The following is a 19,240-nucleotide window of genomic DNA, read 5'->3' as shown; positions in this document are numbered from 1 at the left end:
ACTAATGCAAAAATTATATCGTAAACTAAAAAAAAAGAAATACGGTTGAAGTTGGAAAATAGTTCTAAAAAATTATTTTTTTTATTAAATAGTAAATCATGTTATTGGGAGTACAAGTGATAGTTTAACCGGCGAAGGTGAACGTTTATTTCACCGAACGTAGTGAGGTAAATAATTCAGCTGAGCCACATAAACTCACTTTTCCTACCAATAACGTACTATTGTGTCCGCAAAAATAATTATTTAGATAAATTCAAGGAAATTTTTAAAGTTATACCTACTGTTTTTGCTCAGTTTTTACGTATTTGTCATTCTGGTATTTCATAAGAAATCGTCGATCTTCAAAACACTTTAAAAAACACAAATATCTACACTTTATTACCTTGTCAAATACTCCAAATATTCTTCTTCTATACCTAATAATAAATTATCGCCATTTATTTGAGATACGAGGGTAAAAATTTGTTAATAATTAATAAAAGTAAATGGTTAGAGTCAAAACTGAATTTTCTTGAAAAGTAAAATTACTAAGGCAATTTTTTTAATAAAAAATTATGCTCTAAAAATGACATAACTCAATAATATTGTTTTTGAACCAGTGTTTTTTTTAATAAATTATTAAAATACGAAGATTTTTCGAACTTGAGCGAAGTGGTTGTAATTATTAAAAAAAACACTCGTTCAAAAGCAAAATTATTCAATTGAAAATTATTTTTAGAGCATAATTTTTTACCAAAAAAATGACGTAGTAGTATGGTATTAATTTTTTTTTTAATAACTCGAGAACTAAAAGGATATTTTCGAAAATTCCAAATCTGTATGCAGTTTTATTCGTGAGTAAAATATTTAATTCGTGAGTAAACAGAAGATTAGAAAGATAGATGAATTTATAAAAATAAATAAAGTAGACGGTACTTCTTTTTCAGCAAGTATTAAAATGGAGAAATAAGTTTTAAATAGACAAAACCAGAGAAAAAAAATAGTGCAAACATTTTATCGAAAACACAGAAAAAGTACATATTATCAAAACATTATTTGGGTGAAAACACAAAAGAAGTGAAAAGCCCCGTACTTTCATCTTAAATAACATTTTTTAATTAATTTTGTGACATTTGAACACTGGTAAAATCTGCCGCTTGAATATCTTTTTTTTAAGTAATTTTATTATCTATAATTTTCCTTGTTACATTTTTCTCGTATGACCGTATTCTCTGGAATGAAACGCAAATTTTGAATATGTAATTTATTCTCATGTTTTCTGATTTTTTTCCAAGCAATTCGTGAACTGGATGAAATTAAATTAATTAAAAATGATTCGAGCGCAAATCAAGCGACTTTGTATCTCGTTTCATCTTCCGATTAACTTATTAAGCACTGAATAAAAAAATAAAAACAGTAAATACGAACATTGACTTCTTTATTTGAGTATAAACTATATGTACATGGAGGAACTAAGCAAGAATAAAATAAACATGTCGGCAACAAAACAATAAAAATATACACGTCTTTATACACATTTAGATAATTACACAAACTGAACTCTCTTAGGTTTTCAAGCTTTAAAGGCACTCGTGACGATATATTTTCGCCCAAATTTAAATTTCCCGCGTTTTTGGCGGTTATAACCCATCGAGTTCGCTTTAAAATTGACTTTATTCTTCATTATTACAACAAGTGACTAGTCCGAAAAGGCGGATTTTCTCTCATATTTGTAAAAAACGTTATAATTTTGGCCATAGTCCCTTTTGATTTCCAAGCCGGCCTTATCGGCGGCCAGGTAGCAGGCGCCAAAAGCCATACTTTTGGTCAGTCTCATTAGGGACATCGTTCTAACATCAGTGTGTTTCCTTAACCAGGTCACAAAGCCCGGTTTCAGCAAATCCCAACTTAACCAAACCGAACCGACGCACAAAATATGCACCCCCCCCTCCCTCTCGAGCAATTCCGGCGCCGCCTTCGACAGCACGGCCGCTATAGACCTAGCTAGGTGCATCCCCGCTTCCTCAAACACAAACTGCGCCAACTTATCGCCTTTATTGGCCAACTCTGCGATTCTCTTGCACAGGGAAGCGATAAAAGCCTTGTCGAAGTTCGCATAAAAGTAGTCCAAAATTTCGGGCTGCGTTTGGATTTTGAAATGCTCCTTGACCGCCCCCCAGACGGCCTCGGTGGGAAACGGGGGTTCGATGAAGTTGTCCAGGTCATCGAAACAGTATTTGATCGATCGGTGTGCGATTTTCCAGGCTGGAAGCGCCAATTATTTCTATTCTGGGACGGTAGGTAAACACTTACCGCTGCCCTCGTCGCCGAGGAGGTTGCCCCAGCCGCCGCACTGCACGCGCGTGCCGTCGGGGTTGATGAGGAGGGTGTTGGAGCCGGTGCCGGCGATGCAGGTGATGCCCCCGCAGTTGGAGGTGGTGGCCACGGAGCCCTCGGTGTCGCTGCCCACGGCGTAGCTTTTGCTCAAGTTGGGGTACGACTCCTGGAGGCCCTTCACCACCTCCTGGTTGGTGTCCTCCTGCTCGCAGCCGCTCAGACTCAGACCCTGAATTGTGTTACATAATGGTTGAGTGTGTTGTTCAGACTCGAGTACGTAAATGTTTTGTAGGAAGCTGATGAAAAAATACACTGTGGTGATAATGTGATAATGAAACTTGGCCATATTTGCTTATCACGAGCGATAACATCGCGATTTTTTACTGAATATGTTTTATTTTAAATTTTCCGTCAAATGACAATTGTTGGTGGCATCTCAAGGTCGTTCAACTTTGGTATTAATTTATTTTCAGAGATTACAAAAAAGATAGCTGTTTTATTAACAGAATTGATAGAACAAAGTTCTAACATGTTAATCGTTATCCTTACAAAAATCTATCAAAAAACCCACTTCAAACAAATTACTTATCAGTGTATTGTAATACATAATTAGCTAAAACAGTTCATTACTCCATATTTTGTTTAAAAAGTTCAATTTTTTTGCCTGCTTTTTACAAAGAAAATAAAAATGCATAAAAAAATAAAAAAAGATATGAAATCTGATATCTCAAAAGAGATGCAATGCTACCAACTTGATCCCAAAATCGGAGGCCACTTTGATTAGAAATTTAATTAACTAAATAACCTAAACGACATACATTTCAACTTATTTTAACGAAATTGAAACTCTAAAACGAGTTGTTTCTAAGCAAAGAATCGTTGGAAATAAAGTGTTTTCAACTAAAAACTTGTACGAAGTCCTCGTTTTCAAGTCAAGTTGTTTGAAGAAGTAAGAAAATTGTCGTTTTCGGTCAAAATAAGGCGATTTAAACCTCTAAAAACATTTAAAAAGAATGTCTATTTTTATTTTTAAACAAGGTTTAATCATTTTCATTAAATATTTCACATGTTGATAAAGTAAAATGACTGGCATTATGTCACTGTGCTGCTTTTTTTGAGGTACTAATATTTATATTAAAAAAAGTTCTAATAAAATTTAACATTTTCGGTCCAAGTCCTGGTATGAAATTTACAATTATTTAAAGTTATCATACTATTATTTTTGTCTAAATTTCTAAATAATCTCCTATTGCAAAATAAAATTTTTCTTACAACTGCAACAAAACCACAAAAAATCTCAGATTCAAACATTTTTCCACATCAAAAAGTAAATGTTCAAAGTTTCTATACACATTTCAAGGTAAAACTTATTACCCCATTTTTCAACGTTATAGTATTGTCAAAAAATTGATTTTATTAAAATAAAAGCACTTTAGTAAATTTCTCGAAATTTTTTATTAATACGACTATTTGACAATTTCACTGCACAAAGTGATGTGTTTTTTTATCATATAACATTTAATAATAATTAAATATAAAAAAAAAGTTAAACAGGGTGATTTAAAAGTCTCGGACAATCTGAAGGGCGGATCCAAAAACTTTAATTTTTCTATAAATAAATAAAAGCCTAATGGACAAATGTTTTTTTAAATAATAATATTATAAGTCCTTTTAATGCACATTTATTCATAAATTAATAAATAAATAATTATTTCATAATAAAACACGGGGTGTCTCAAAACTGACGGCCGTGTTTTGGAAATTTTGAGACACCATGTATTGTAGAAAGATTCTCGAAATGTTTTAGTTTATGTTTAGAAGCAGTTTTTACTTCAGAAATTTTTATTACTTAAACAACTGTAGGTAAACTTTTCCTTTTTTTTCCTTTTTACAAAGAGTGTTTTTTTTCTCAATGAGGTCTAATTATTTAAAAAATTTAGTAAAATAAAAACATTAAATAAAAACACATATTTTTATTTAACAGAATAGAAATTTGCATTGTAACATTTCTTTAGATAAAAAATTTTAGGGCTTAATTTTTTTTCAAATTAATTATTTCAACATATCTACAGTAAAAGTTGCATTTTAACTTAACTTAATTAATTTAAAACCTTTACATATGTAAGTCCCCCTCCCAAAAAATTATTTACTGTATCCGTCCCAGGACCATATGTTGGGCAGCGGTAAAGAAAATCCAGTTGAGTTAAAAGTTCTTTTTTGGGTTAGTTTTTGGCATTTAAGTATTTTTTTCTCTTGAATTTAGTTAGCAGAAATAATAGACCTTGCAATATAAAGCAAATATCTGTTGAAAAAAATCACCGATTTATGTCTGATGTTGTACAAAATATTTTTAACGAACTAGAAAATTCGAGAATAAATTAATTTCGTTGAAGAAAAAACTAATCACACGATATATCACACTATATAGTACAGTGAAATCAGAGAAAATTGACTTGAATAAGATTAATTATTAATTGAATTATTGAATTGTTTATTTATTATTATTTTATTTATTATTTAATAAAGAACCTAAACTTAATTCTATAACATTTTTTAGCTTTAAGGAGTTTGAGGAAAAACTTATGAAATAACACTTGATACAGAAATAAATAGTAAATTTTTATTAGTTAAAGTCTCTAATTTGGGTTTTATTATTTCATTGTCCTTATCATTAAATATGTATTTATAAACAACAAAATACTAAAAGCATACGAAATGTTGAATAAAAAAAATTATCAACAACACATTATCGTTATTTAGTAATAATGTGTACGCATTTACTTCAGTTGCATTTTTGTTTGTAAAACAGTCCACGAAAACAAAATAACGGATTTTTGAGTAGATAGTACTTTGGAAAATTTCTCTAATATTATATCTCGATAAAATACCTTATTAATGAGAAATAAATGACGTCAGGTGCGATAACGCCTGGAATTAAATTCGCTGTTTAAAAACCGATTTCCTCGAACGGAACACGAGATTACAAAAACCCATAATCAATAACAATAATTGTAAAACACCACTTTGATCCATTGTTATTTGAGCAATTTTATCTTTATTTCGCCATAATTCAGCGAAATTAAACCCCCGTGTCAATAAAAACTCATAATCGCGCCCGCAACATTCAAAAACATTCGATAAGAGGCCCTCGAGCAATGCAAACAAAGTGGCGAATTCGCAGCCCTGTCTATCAAAACCGCATTTGAATCGATACGGGGCCACTTGTGATAACCCGACACAGTTTCATCACGCTGACCCAGCACTCACCAGGGCGTCCAGCGGCTGGTGGAAGCCCATTTTGGCCTTGAGTTTGGCCGCATTGACCATGTCGGCGATGCGCCTCTGGCACTCCGGCAGGCCGGTGAGGTGGTGGTTGGTTCCGGGGCCCGGAGCGCTCGCCAGCACCGTCCCGGACGAGTCCAGGAGGATGATGTTGGAATGTGTTGCACCCCTGGAATTAGTGTCAGTTAGGAACGCACCCCAAATGGCGAAATGACAGCGGGTTACCCTTCAATTCCGCCGATGATTTTGCCCATTTTGCGTCAGATTTTGTAACATAACACGCTGTCTGTGCCACGCAGTTCGCGGTGCAACACATTCACTTAGTTCTAACCTACTGAATGAGTGAGGTTGTAAAAAGGCTGAGTTCACGAACGTACCCGAGGCAGGGTCGGCTTCAGACACGCCTCTTTTTGATTCGGGTAATAAGAGCAATTGGGCCAATTGCAGACGGGGTCAAAAAGATGAACTTGACTTATTGGGCCTAGAAAGTGAATTAGTTGATTGATGAATACGTAAGTGGTGTTATTACCCAATCGATTATTTCCGAGTGGAATTTTTGACATGTTTAATTTGACGTGAGACCACTTTTTGAATCGTCCATTTTGAGTACGACGCTGTTTCCGGAAAATTAAACCAACAATTTTTTTTAAAATATTCATTACTTATGTTTATGATAGTAGAAATAAATTAAAAAAAAAAAACAATTTGGGTAAAAAAAAACATTGCGACCTCTAAAATTCCTAACTCAAAATTTCAATTTTAAACTAAAAATTCTTATTTGCTTTGAATTTGAAATTTTTTGTCGCACTAAATCAAAACTTGGAATTTCGATCTGCCCTTCAAAATTAAAACTTCGACCCGATTTCTTACTTTTAAGGAAAAATTTTGCTATTTTATTTGAGAATTTTGAGTTTTCGAAACTGGACATTGAAATTATGGAATTTAAATTATCACGTAATTAAAAAATCTTGAGCTAAAAAGTCCAAATTTAAAATTTGTAGTTCTCTAAATTTGATATTTTTTTTTAAGATTTGGAAATTCCACCTTCAAAATCGCAAAAATCATAAAAATATTTACTAAACACTTTTAAACTGGAGATTTAGTTTTTACTTTCAAGAAAACTAAAAAAAAAATCAAAATTTTTGAAATCTTTATTTAATTTTTGAAATTCCGGCTTTGAATCAAGGAATTCCAAGTCTTAGAGCATGAATTTTGAGTCGTAAAAGGTAATTCTCCACTTTTGTAACATGAAATTCCATTTTTTTTTCAATTTCTTCCCTGTTTTGAATTCGAAATTTTAAACGAAATCCAAAATCCTGATTTAAAAATTGTAAATTCGTTCGCCCAAACATTTAAAATTAATATTTCAAGTCGTTTTTATGATTTTTAAAGAAAAATTTTGACATTTTAATTACAAAAATTGTGTTCCTCAAGCTGGGAATTGAAGTTTTGGAATTGATAACATCTAAAATTCAGAGCATGATATTACAGTCATCATCTAGAATGTCAAAATTTAAAATTCAGTGACTCGTAGTTTGCAAATTTCAGATTTAAAACTTAAAAACTTTGTAATACAAGTCATCCACATTTAAAATTGCATGATCATGGAAATATCTCCTAAAAATTTGTAAAAATCCGACTAGAAATTCAGTTATTCAGTTAAATTGAACGAAATTTAACAAAACAAATGAAATAAAACAAATGACAAAGATTTATTTTTAATGTTAGATTTTGTTCTTTAAAATATTTTGCTGACTTTAAAAAACGATAAAAAAACATTCTGAGTCATCCGATCAAAACTTAAAATAATATTGAAAATTTAGAACGCAAAATATCGTCTTAAACCCTTAAAGATGAAATTTTAAATTACAACTTGATTATTCTGCCTTTCAAAAATACCTAGGTACACTCGATTCCAAGCCTTTACATTAAAAAATGGATATTTAACTTAAAAATTTCGGCCCCAAACTAAAAATCCATGAATTTAAACGAGTCAGATATAGGAATGGTTAAAAAAAACTATTTTAAATGAAAAAAGGTAATTAAACGGCAAATAAAATCTAATTTTTTCTCTTAGAATTTTATGTAAAAATCGTACCTTTCAAATTAAAAAATCGGTTTTAAATTCATTGACTGTCCTGTCCTCAGTTATAAATTTTAGTAATTTTGGAATTTGAAAATAAGCCGCACCAGTTAAAAGTAATAAATTTTTAATTGTTAGACGACAAATTGTGCTATTAAATTAATGGTCAAATAAATTTAACGAGAAATATAAACTAAATAATTGTGATTAAGATAATAGTAATCTAAGAAGTAATATTTTATGGCACTTGTTTTTGAACAGGAATATTTCTAAGTTTGAAAAATTTCCCTTGGTTTTAAGGTAATAAGAATCGAATCAGAAATACACAAATATACATTTGTAAGTTTAAAGGAACGAATTTAACATTTTAAATTTAGTTTAATTTTTAAAATCGGAATACGTTTGTCCAATTTAAGTCCAATAAGAGTATTGGGTTATAAAATAAATTCCGCCTTTCTAACTTGAAGTTCTAATTTTCTGTTTAAAGTCTTCTGAAATTTCATCGTTTATGGTTCTGATTTTAAAATATCACTTTTTTGTATCAGCTTGATTAGTGACTAGGAATTCGCCTCAACCTGGAATTACGCTTTTTTTAAGTCACATTTCGGCGACATTTTTATGTAAATAAGCATTATTGTTCATATTATGACATTCAACTGACTCCCTGACTGAAAAAATCCATGATTAAAATTATAAATAGGTTTTAAAAATTGGTCATTAATTTATTGTTTTATTAAATTATTACTTGCAATATTTAACATGACGATTGGGCAAAAATGTTGTAGGTCTAGGTTTGTGTGCATCGTTTTTTTTAAGTCGTTATTTGGACTTTAATTAGCAGATTTAGTTTTTTAATAAAATTTCATAACAAGGTGTTTATGCAACCAACAAAACAGCCGCATTGCAAAAATGCCTATAGAAAAGCGTAAAATCGCACCCGCTCATTATTTTGCATTTTTCTTGAATTCGTCCAATTTTCCGCCAATGTCAACTTCCTCACTTAAGTAGATTAGGGCCTAATTTTCGCTTCCTCTTCTTGTTTACCTAACACAATTCCCGTCTTCACCGAAACCGAAGAATGTTTTAAGCACACACCACTTCCGACTTCGGAACAATACAGAAACAATAGCCTTTCTGTGGGTCAAACAAGGCAGGGCCAGTGTTAATACTTGCTTAAAATAAAAACCTAGTTTCGCATATTGTCGCATTATCTAAAACCAACAAAGCCATCCGTATAAAATGGTCCCAGTTTTCCACGTTTGGTATTCATTTTCACGCCTCCACCGAAAATGTTGCACTCTCGAGTCTTCCTTTTCATTTTACTTTCAGTGAGTGTGAAGTGCGAGTTATGTTCGTGGAAGGAGAATTTCGAGCAAGTGGCGAAATGTGCAGCTGTGCGCGCTTTGAAGTCGTTTGAAATTGCCGAAAGACAGGACGGGTTGGAAATAATGCCAGGGGTTGCGCTCCAAAGGTATAAATCTCCTTTTTCCCACCAGAATTGTAAAATTGAAAATCCAGAAATGGGTCCTATTCTGGGAGAAGTGCAAAGAAGCTGGAGTTTTCGGTCCGGACGGCTAACACGAGCGAACTCCTGGACTTGCTTTTAAGCCAAGCGTCGCGTTTCCTCAATTCTAGGGTTTTGCAAATTAAGTTGCCACTGCAAGTGCCGCAAAACCTAGCCAGGTCTTTCGAGGAAGCCCGTGGCAAGGTGAAGAAGACAATGGGTGGCCTAATTCTGGGGCTTGGGACCAGGATGATGTCCATGATTCCGGTCATGTTCGGGGGCCTCGTGCTTTTGACGACGAAGGCCCTCATTGTGGGGAAATTAGCCTTCGTTATCTCTATTATCCTATTCATTCAGGTGTTCTTCAGCGGACGGGTAAATATTATTTCAATACTTTGTGTGCGTTTTTTTTATTTTAATTTTTTCAATTTTGTTTCTAGCCTTTTCCGTTCTTTAATTATGGAGGAGGTACTTTTAACATTCCGCCGACTTATGGGGTACCTACCACTTATGGTACCAATTTTGGGACCAACTTTGGTACCAACAGCCTGGGCGGATGGAGTTCCGCGCAAAATCCATACGCTAGGTCGTTCAATGTTTCGCAAAATGAGAGCAACAGTGAGGACTATTCGTAACAATTGGAATAAAAAAATATTATAAGCATTATTTATTGTTCTATTTATTTTTTCGTAATAAAAATCACGAATTTTAATACGAATTTCATTTCTCTACCACTGGCACTTACCTTCATAAAAATAAAAAAATTTTTTTTAACTCACTCTAACAAAGTTTTATGGACTTTTACATGTCTTAACAACCCACTGGAGTTGTTAAAAGTCCAACAAAGTCCATTTGTTCGATTTTTTGATGTTTGATTTTTTCAATTTTTGTCGCGATTTTGGTGGATTTCGGGTGTCCGGAACATTTATCAACAATAACTCAGGTACTATTAGAGATAACCCTATGAAGTGTATTATCGTTGGAAAGCTCTTTGAATTATCTATTTTTTTCAAAAAAAATTATTGTTCTCCGACTAATAGTTTTTGAGCAAATTGCAGATAAATGCAAAAATTGGTAAAATTTTAAAAAATTCATAACTAAAAAACTATTGGGAATTTGGCAATTTTCTCGATGCCAATCGATTCCCCGGATCATTTTGCATAGGCAAGGATCAAAACAGTTCCACTTTTTCAAATAGTTTAGTCGGAATTAGAAAAATAAAAAAAATTAAAAAAAAGTTAACACCCCCCCCTGCAAAATGGTCAATTTTAAAAGAGTCTCAGAATCAAATAAAAGTTCTCCTATCTTATAGATTTTGATGTGCTCTTTACAATGGAAAAAAGAGTTTTCTCCTAGCTCTTTTAGTTTGGCTGTAATCGGCGATTGAAAATTGAAATTTTTTTTGCGAGATATCGCTTTAAGTCCTATGCCATTTTGTAGAGTTTTCTATTCCGGTTGTCCTCGATTTTTCCGGTTCTCGATAACTCTAATAGTTTCGCCGTAAATGGCGGTTGAAAATTGAAAAAAAGTGAAAATGGAAACCTTTTTTTGCGTTTTTCTCGGAAACTGTAAGACTTAGAGCAACAAACAAAAAACCATCTGATAGCGCTTAATTTTCTCTATTTTTTCGATTAAACCCGGAGCCGCTCCGGGCAACGGTTCCGGCTACAGAGGCGATCATAGTTTTTCACTAAAAAAATTTATAAAAAAAAAACTAAAATTCGTAGAGCATTGCGGTTTGTTCGATTGAATTCTACGGCTCATTTTACATATTATATCAATTTTTCACCAGAATTAAAAATTTAAAAATTTTTGCCTAAATTTAGGGTAGCCATTTGTCATAGTGGAAAATTTTATTCAACAAAAAAATTCATAACTCAAAAACTAAAAGTCGTAGAGCAATGCGGTTTGTTCCATTGAATTCAGCGGCTCATTTTCTGTATTATACTACAATTTTGATTTTTTTGCTAAAATTTCCTGAGTAATAATAATAACACCTTCAAGAAAGTGAAAAAAAATTTTTTTTAAACTCGTTCTATCATAGTTTTTCGGGCTTATATATGCCTTTACAACCCTCTAGAGTTGTTAAAAGTTCAGAAAAGTCCATATTTTTCGATTCTTTTATGTTTGATTTTTCCAGTTTTTGTCGCAATTTTGGTTCATTCCTGGTTCCCGGTTCACTTTTGTAACCGTATTTTGTAAAAGCGCAAATATTCAGTGACGGAGTTAGACAAATTGACGCCATTTTCACAGGGAATTAATAAAAATTATCCAAAAATTCAATGAGAAAGTTATTTATTTACACAAAAGACAAATAAATAATCACAAGGAGACGAAATAAATTAACAACAAACGGCCCATCATCATAAAAATCATAAATAAACATCGGTTACTTAATTACTGGGGTTTATAACCCGGTTGCAAGCCCAAAGGCAGCGGCACGTCTAGACTCCTCCCATACCCCGAGTGTCCATAATGCCCGCCTCCCCCATGCTCCTCATGGGAGACCGAGTGCGTGTTGGAATGCGTGTAGATCGGCTTGGCTATAACCTCGTACGTGGTGGACTTGCCGCCGCCATGGGTCAGCGATTTCAGTCCGATGATCGCCGACAACATCAGCGAGATCAACGCCGTCATCAAGGCCTTGCCGGCGAGCGCCGCCAGCCCCCCAAGTGCCAGGGCAAACAGCGTGCCCTTCATCATAGCGCCGGCGGCGAGGATGGCCCCCATGCCTTCGCCGCCCTTCTTGCCGCCGCCGCCGCCGCCACCGCCGCCCTTCCCGCGGCCGGTCACCTCGTCCGACTTGCCGGCGTCGAAGAGGTTGAGACGCACGGCGTGCGAGTTCAAGTACCCGGTGACTTTCTTCATGAGGAAGGCGTCCAGACGGGCGTCCGGGTCGTTGGGAAAGTCACGCGCCAGCTCGGCGACGATGTCGGCGGTGTTGGGGCGCGTGATGTTGGGGTTCTCGCGGATGACGGACACTCCGGGGAGGACGCTAAAAAATTTAATTTTTTTTGAGTTTCTGGTCATTTTTCAATCAATTTATGAGAAGTTTTGTAAATTGAAAAATTTTTGACCACAATTTGCGGGTTTTTCTTCGGGAAACTGAGATGTATTTTTACAACTCATTCGATTAAAAGTCCTTGGACAAAAAGAGAGCGTTGAAAACTTTTAAAATTCTGCTAAAAAAATTGGAAATTCAGAAAAAAATTCTCATTTTTTGACATTTTACCGTCCAAGTTATTATTTAAGGTGTTGTGAATATGGTATTAAAATTTGAAGTTTGTGAGTTAAATTACAGGTTAATTATTTTTCTGGGAAAATTTTAGTGTAAAGACGAAAAAAAATTTAATTTTTAAGTTTAGCAGAGGAAATTTGTGTACAAAATTGAGAAAAGCGGAAGAAATCACAGAAAACCATTTTAAAAAATTTGGGGAAAACTTGAAGAATCTTGGAGAAATTAAGGAAAATCGGAGAAAAATTTTGGATGTGTTTTACTCCTTGGGTTAAAATCTACAGGGTGATTTAAAAGTCTGGGGCCATATCTTGGTCACTATGAATAAAAAAGTAGGTATATTAAAAATTCAAAACCAAAAAGTTGGTCCCACACTTTTGAATCACGCTGTATAAAAAAAAATCTGTTATTCTAAAGTCCAGTTCAAAAATGGTCCAAGAAAGATGATAAAAACGCCTAATTATATGGAATTATTAGCTAAAATAATAAATAATAAATAATTTGTGATACTTCCAGTTCGGCAATAGAAAAGTCTTTCACCTTTTATTATTTTACTCGAAAACGGTACATTTTCCAAAAAAATACAAAAGACAGAATTTTTTTTAAATTGAATGGGCTTTTAACTTCTAGTAATACCAAGATCAAATTAATTTGCCCTAAAGTGTTCTTAAATAATTAATTGAAAAACGACTACATTGATGCCAAATTGTATAAAAATTGGATATGTATTTTCAAAGATAAAAAATATCATCTGAATTTTTGGGGTAAAAAATGTTTTTAGAAAAAAATTAAAAATACAGATCAATTTCTATTTAATGCCTAAACTGCCGTTTTTTTTGTGATTGATAAACTAGTGCAAACTGACACAAAAAATGTATTCTACAGTTCATTCAGCGTTTTAATACAAGTTAAAAAAATATGAAAACCTACTCTAATTATAAATTCAAATGATCACATAGTGTTTAAAAAGTAATAAAAGTAGGTTTTTTCCAGTTCAAAACTTATTTAATTCTGATATAAATTTAATTGGTTTTCTTTAAATAGGCTTTGAATATAATATTAAAAATTTATTTAAAAAAATTCAGTACAAAGTCCTGTTCAAAAATGTCTGTGGAACTATTTGTATCAAAAAAAAATCAGAAAAAAAATGCTTACACTCCCAAGCGTTTCTATACATTTTATCACTTTCAAAATATTTTGTTGTGTCCAAATTGTGGCTCAGAAGCCTACAGTTTTTGCAACAAAAAGAAATGGCAATAGAAGAGAAGAGTTTTCCCATTATGTATGATCTAATTTAAAAAAAAGGGGTCTGTTACTAGTAAGTAGGTTTATTTCAACTAATCGTAAGTAAAAAAATATTCTGAATTTTCTTTATCAGAACTTACCTTTTCCATTCAGGATCACTTTAAGGTAATAATAAAAATAAATTAATTATTAATATTATATCTTTTAACAAAATTTCTATTTATTGTCCTGAAGAAGCCCCAAAAAAGGTGACGAAACGTCGGCAATAAACCATATAACCAAAGTAAGCTTGTCGCTAATAATTCACCACACCATAATAAAAGCAAGCAGACGATGAACCGTAAATATAATATTTTTTATATTTATGTTATTTTCTCGTTTGGCATTTTGTATTGCATTATTCATTGTCGTTAGTCTTTTCCAAAAACACAAATTAATAAACAGGATAATTAACATTATTAACTCTAGATATAACTGGAACAATAAAAAAATTAAATAAAAAAAAATAAAAAAAGAAAAATTGAAAAAATTGTTCTACTGAATAATGATTTTTAAACCAGTAAGTATAGCATTTGCTTGTTGCCAATCTAAACTAAGTAATAAGTATTTAAACTTGACATATTTATAAAAAAATCGTCTTTGATCGGTAAAATGTTACAACTGTCCTTGATACCTACTTAATAAACGTACTATAACTCAGAAACTAAGTTGGCAACAATGAGAAATGTTAAAAAATATTGCAACAATTATTGATATCTCTTTTTACTTTGATGCAAAATTTCAGTGAAGTCACCAAATAAAAAAAAATAACTAGGTATTAACCGGCACATTAATCAAAAAAAAAATTAAATCCAATTTTTTAAATATTGGTATGCAAATATTACTACGTTTTTTGAGAATACAGACTACTTTCATAACATAATTTTGTAATAATAGAAGAATTAGATTCAAAGTTTATACCAAAAACACATAAATAGTCGAATATTCATTTTAAAAATGGGATAGGGTTGTAGAAAAAATAGAGAATAAGCTGACCTGTAGTTGTCCTGCTCGTTGAGTTTGTCCACCCATGAGACAATGTCGAGTTTGAGGCACGTGGTGGAGTACGAATTGGCGCAATCCCTCGAGAGCGACTTCTTGTATTCACTTTTGTCACTTTTTTCGCTCCGAGCGCCGGCGATAAAAACCACGAGGATGAGAACTGACCGAAGAGGAGTCATGATGGTGAGGAACTGATGTTGCGATTTGGAAATATGGTGGTTTTATATAGCTCTAGCATCTAGAGTGAGAAAAAACGCTGCTTCCTATTCTTTAATTTAGTGACCACCGATAGATGAATGGAGTTAGTGGAGCAAGAAGGCATTGTGGAGAAGTGACGGGGATATAATTCGATAATCTCACTGAACATAAGGAACAAGTGCTGGTACTGCTGCTGCCGCTGTACTATCACCGCTCTAATTTTTTCATTAATTTTTCATTAACTGTAACGAGATTCACACTTTAAAGCGAAGACGCGCTACACTGATGATGCACTTTACATTAAACGCACAGGATTTTATCGCAAATTGATCATTAGAGGAGCGAATTCTTAATTCGCACGCTTTGATACCCAATTATAATTCACCCAAAATTGCGCTCAAACGGTAAATGACACCCAGGCGGAATGTATTACACATTAATTAAAAAATGACCGCAATTATTTTGCGAAAAAAGCCGAAAAATTACAAAGCTGCCTTTTAAGAAAGTTTAAGCATCTTAATAGTGCCCAAATTTCGTTCAAAAAAGTTACCAAATTAGGTTAAAACGGTGCAATTTTTTCCTCTTCCTGGACGTTTAAGGACGTTTTTTAATTATAAAATGCACAATTATGTTAAAATAAAGTTATTTTTATAAAGAATTTTATCGAAAATACGCCGAAAATTGCCATATTAGGTAAAAAATAATGCAATTTTTCCTTTTTAAAAAGTTTAGGCATGTTTTCGTAGCCAAAACGCAATTTTTTGAAACGTTTAACCACGTTTTTGAGGTTTTTCAAGAGATGTCCAAAACGGTCGAAAAAACTCAATTCAAAAATTACTTTTTGGGACCATTTTTGACACTTTTTGAGCCAGAAACCCATTTATTACCAGCAATTTCGTTGGAAAAAAGCTACAAAATCACCAAGTGAGTTATAAAAAGCAAGATTTTCAAAAAAATATGTATCAAAAACGGCAGAAAAAAACATAATACTATGTCAAAAATGTTATTTTTTCTAAGAAAATAAACCGAAAATAACTACAAACTAGGTAGAAAATGGTGTAATTTTTGCAGCCAGACGTAATTATTTTGCGAAAGTGTTATTTTGTCTTTTTCCAAACATTTAACTACATTTTGAGTCATAAAAGGCAAGTTTTTCACAAGATATCCCTAAGACTGTTGGACATTTTGTTTTTTTTCTACACCGTTTTGGGTAATTTTTGACTAAAAAGAACGATTATTTTGCGAAATATTGAAGAAAATCGACCGAAAAATCACAAGGTAGAAAATGATGAGTCTTTTTATAGAATTTAGAAAAACTATTACGCTAAAATTATGAAATTTACAAATTAATTTGCCTTTCCTTCAACGTATCTCAGCTTTATAACATAAGAGATGTTTTTTTTGAACCTTTTTTAGAATAATTTTGTAAAATTTCCATGAAATTAAACCGAAAAATGACTAAGATGGATAGAAAATGACGTAATTTTTGGCTTTTAAAAAGCTTTAAGCACGTTTTCGCAGTCAGATGTAATTATTTTGCGAAAGTGATATTTTTGTCTATTTCCAAATATTTAAGCACATTTTGAGTCAAAAAAGGCAAGTTTTCCGCAACACTGTTGGACAAATCACAAAATTGTGTCAAAAATAAAATTAATTTTGTTATTTTTTTCGAACATTTTGGGCAATTTTTGGCTCAATTATTTTGCAAAATATTGAAGAAAATAGAACGAAAAATCACCAGTAGAAAATAATGGGTCTTTTTAAAGAAACTATTATGCTAAATTTCCCAAACAAATTGATTAATTTACTTTTTTTACCGTTTTTTAGCTAAAAAACTAAAGAGATGTTGCTGAAACAGCCCAAAAAATCACAAAATTATGCAAAATTAAACTTATTTTTGCTTTTTTGGACCGCGAGGACGCCGAAAAATGACCAAGGTAGTAGCAAAATAATGATTTATTTTTATAAATTTAGTCAAAAAATAAACGCCAAAAAATCAAATTGAGTCGGAAATGGTTTTATTTGTACCTTTTTTTAATTCTTGAGCTATAAAACAAACGTTTTTTCGTATTTTGAACAACTTTTTTCAGCAATTTAAATATAAACATAAATCACATTGTTTACTTTTACTATTTTTAATGTTTCGTGTTATTTGTATAAAAACTTTAAAATTTACATACATTGTACTAATTTTAATGACTGAAGATTAGATTAGAATTAGTAAAAGTATAAAACCATTAAAATGACTAAAAACCGAATCACTTATTTTAAGAAATCTGAGAAACATTGGCTTTTTTAAAATTGGAAAACTTCCAAAAAAGTCTAACTCATAAATCACAGGTCACGTTAAATTTGGTCATAAAATGCAACGAAATTCAAAAAACTGGGACATCATTTTAATTTTGTTTTGAACAAACTGGACCTGACCCGAGTTCACAGGTCAGTTGTTCTGGAAAGCGCACTAATTACAAATCTACAAATTTGAAATTTAATTGCTCTCTCAAAAGAAAAAACTTAATTTTGTTAGTAATGAATAATCAGAGTAATGACACAGTTAGTACGGATGTTAGTGTCGGTCTATTTATCCCCATCTCTCGACCGCCAGATGAGCAAAAAAACGATCAAACGTTTTACCTACATTTACTCCAAGTTAGTATTTTTCCCCAGCTTTCACTGTCAGAAATTTTGATCAGGAAATTGGGTCAATAGTAACAGAGTTCTTGCTCATTTTCGTTTTTGTTTATGACTTTCACATGAATAAAAAACAACATAAAACAAATAATTTATTAAAAAAAGGACAACAGAAATAAATAATTAAATAGAATAAATAAAAACAGAACGGAAAACAATTCGCTTATCCTCCCGGTCATTGAGGGGGCTTGTACTCGTCCTGCAGTCCTAGAGGTAGTGGCATATCGAAGCTTCTTCCATAGGAAGAGTGTCCATAGTGTCCATGGTCCTCATGCGACACCGAGTGCGTGTTGGAATGGGTGTAGATGGGCTTGGAGATGACCTCGTAGGTGGTGGACTTGTGCCCGTGATGGGTCAAGCTCTTCAGCCCGATGATGGCCGACAGGAGCAGGGAGATGAGTCCCGTCATGAGCGCCTTCCCCGCCACCGCCGCCAAGCCCCCGAAAGCCAAAGCCATCAACGTCCCCTTCATCATGGCGCCCGCCGCCAGGATGTACTCCAAGCCGCCGCCGCCCTTCTTTCCGCCGCCGCCGCCGCCTCCTCCGCCGCCGCCGCCCCTGGCCTGCACGTCGTTGTCGCTCTTCCAGAGGTTCAGCCGCACCGAGTGCGAGTTCAGGTACCCGGAGATCTTCTTCATGAGGAAGGCGTCCAGCCGCGCGTCGGGGTCGTTGGGGAAGTCGCGGGCCAGCTCGGCGACGATGTCGGCCGTGTTGGCGCGGGCGGTGGCCGCCTCCCGCACCACCGACACCCCGGGCAGCACGCTGTAGTCGTCCTCCTCGTTCAGCTTGTCCACCCAGGAGACGATGTCCAGCTTGAGGCACGTGGGGGAGTAGGCCTTGTCGCAGTCCCTCGACAGGGACTTCTTGAAGTCACTGCGATCACTTTTCACCGCATCGTCGGCAAACGTCGCACTTATCAACAGAACTAGCACCAGGTACTTGGTGGTCATTGTGCCCCAGGTTGCGAGACTATGCTTGGCTGGACGGCCACTTTAGCTTATATATGTAGCGAGATGAGAAAAAAAGTATAACATCCAGTGTTTTTCCTCGAGTTTCTGCGTTTAGAAAAAATTGTTTATCGGATTACGCCTTTCTCGGGCGCCGTATTCGAGCTGGACATAGAGACGAGAGTGGATTTAGCTCGAGAGATTAATTTTCCAATAACAGGTTTCATTAGACGATTTGGAAGGTAGTTTAGATCGAGAGACGGCCGAGGAGCCGCCGATAAGCCCACCAATCGGGTTCTATAATTGTTTCCAGCTGGACTAGAGGCACTAGCTCAAGAATGCATAAAAAAGTTCATTAAGAAAGTATGGCAAATGATTGTTCTATATTTTAGAAACTGTCTCTCCGAGATGCTCTACATTCTACATTTTATCAAATCGACGCGTTTTTCACCTGATTATTCATATCTGCAGCAGATAGAAATTATTCATTTGCAATTACAAACCGTTTTTCACTGAATTTTAACTAACAGACCGGAAAACTTAACACGGATGGACAACGCAGCGAGAAAGAACGCATCACAATCAACGAATCTGCATTTTTTAATTACACACCTCGTTAAAATGACCAAATAGAGCTGCAAACTCAAACTCTGATTCTCGAAAAAGTTACGCATTATTTCGGGCTGCGGCAAAGTTGCG

At 33.8% G+C, this 19,240-nt stretch overlaps 4 protein-coding genes across 6 annotated transcripts; 1 reads left to right on the top strand and 3 right to left on the bottom strand.

Annotated features, from left to right (window-relative positions):
* Positions 1-1,400: 1,400 nt before the first annotated feature.
* Positions 1,401-6,093, bottom strand: Nagk (N-acetylglucosamine kinase). 2 transcript variants are annotated; one of them, XM_064355092.1, is made up of 4 exons: positions 5,824-6,093; positions 5,584-5,767; positions 2,293-2,612; positions 1,401-2,244 (listed from the first exon to the last, which is right to left on the bottom strand). In XM_064355092.1, exons 1-4 carry the CDS (start codon positions 5,912-5,914, stop codon positions 1,679-1,681), a joined length of 1,161 nt encoding a protein of 386 aa, XP_064211162.1. In that variant the 5' UTR covers positions 5,915-6,093; the 3' UTR covers positions 1,401-1,678. The 2 variants fall into 2 exon arrangements, with proteins under 2 accessions (XP_064211162.1, XP_972191.1); XM_967098.5 differs by having other exon boundaries at positions 2,293-2,545; positions 5,824-5,987.
* On the top strand, positions 6,000-9,897 carry Osi14 (Osiris 14). Of its 2 annotated transcripts, XM_015983824.2 has the most exons (4): positions 6,000-6,110; positions 9,011-9,152; positions 9,200-9,560; positions 9,626-9,897. In XM_015983824.2, exons 2-4 carry the CDS (start codon positions 9,130-9,132, stop codon positions 9,818-9,820), a joined length of 579 nt encoding a protein of 192 aa, XP_015839310.1. In that variant the 5' UTR covers positions 6,000-6,110; positions 9,011-9,129; the 3' UTR covers positions 9,821-9,897. The 2 variants fall into 2 exon arrangements, with proteins under 2 accessions (XP_015839310.1, XP_972144.1); XM_967051.4 differs by lacking the exon at positions 6,000-6,110 and having other exon boundaries at positions 8,223-9,152.
* A 1,566-nt stretch (positions 9,898-11,463) lies between these two features.
* On the bottom strand, positions 11,464-15,202 carry LOC660796 (uncharacterized). Its single transcript, XM_967000.4, has 2 exons — positions 14,701-15,202; positions 11,464-12,180 (listed from the first exon to the last, which is right to left on the bottom strand). The coding sequence occupies exons 1-2, from the start codon at positions 14,883-14,885 to the stop codon at positions 11,583-11,585; spliced, it is 783 nt and encodes a 260-aa protein (XP_972093.1). The 5' UTR covers positions 14,886-15,202; the 3' UTR covers positions 11,464-11,582.
* Positions 15,203-17,674: 2,472 nt separating this feature from the next.
* Positions 17,675-18,582, bottom strand: LOC660742 (uncharacterized). Its single transcript, XM_966949.4, has one exon. It carries the CDS (start codon positions 18,542-18,544, stop codon positions 17,771-17,773), a length of 774 nt encoding a protein of 257 aa, XP_972042.1. The 5' UTR covers positions 18,545-18,582; the 3' UTR covers positions 17,675-17,770.
* Between the last annotated feature and the right edge of the window lie 658 nt (positions 18,583-19,240).

Source organism: Tribolium castaneum, chromosome 2, assembly GCF_031307605.1.
Source record: "Tribolium castaneum strain GA2 chromosome 2, icTriCast1.1, whole genome shotgun sequence".
Lineage (NCBI taxonomy): Eukaryota > Metazoa > Arthropoda > Insecta > Coleoptera > Tenebrionidae > Tribolium > Tribolium castaneum.
Note: the sequence above shows the minus strand (reverse complement) of the source record. Positions and strands in the feature narration are given on the sequence as shown.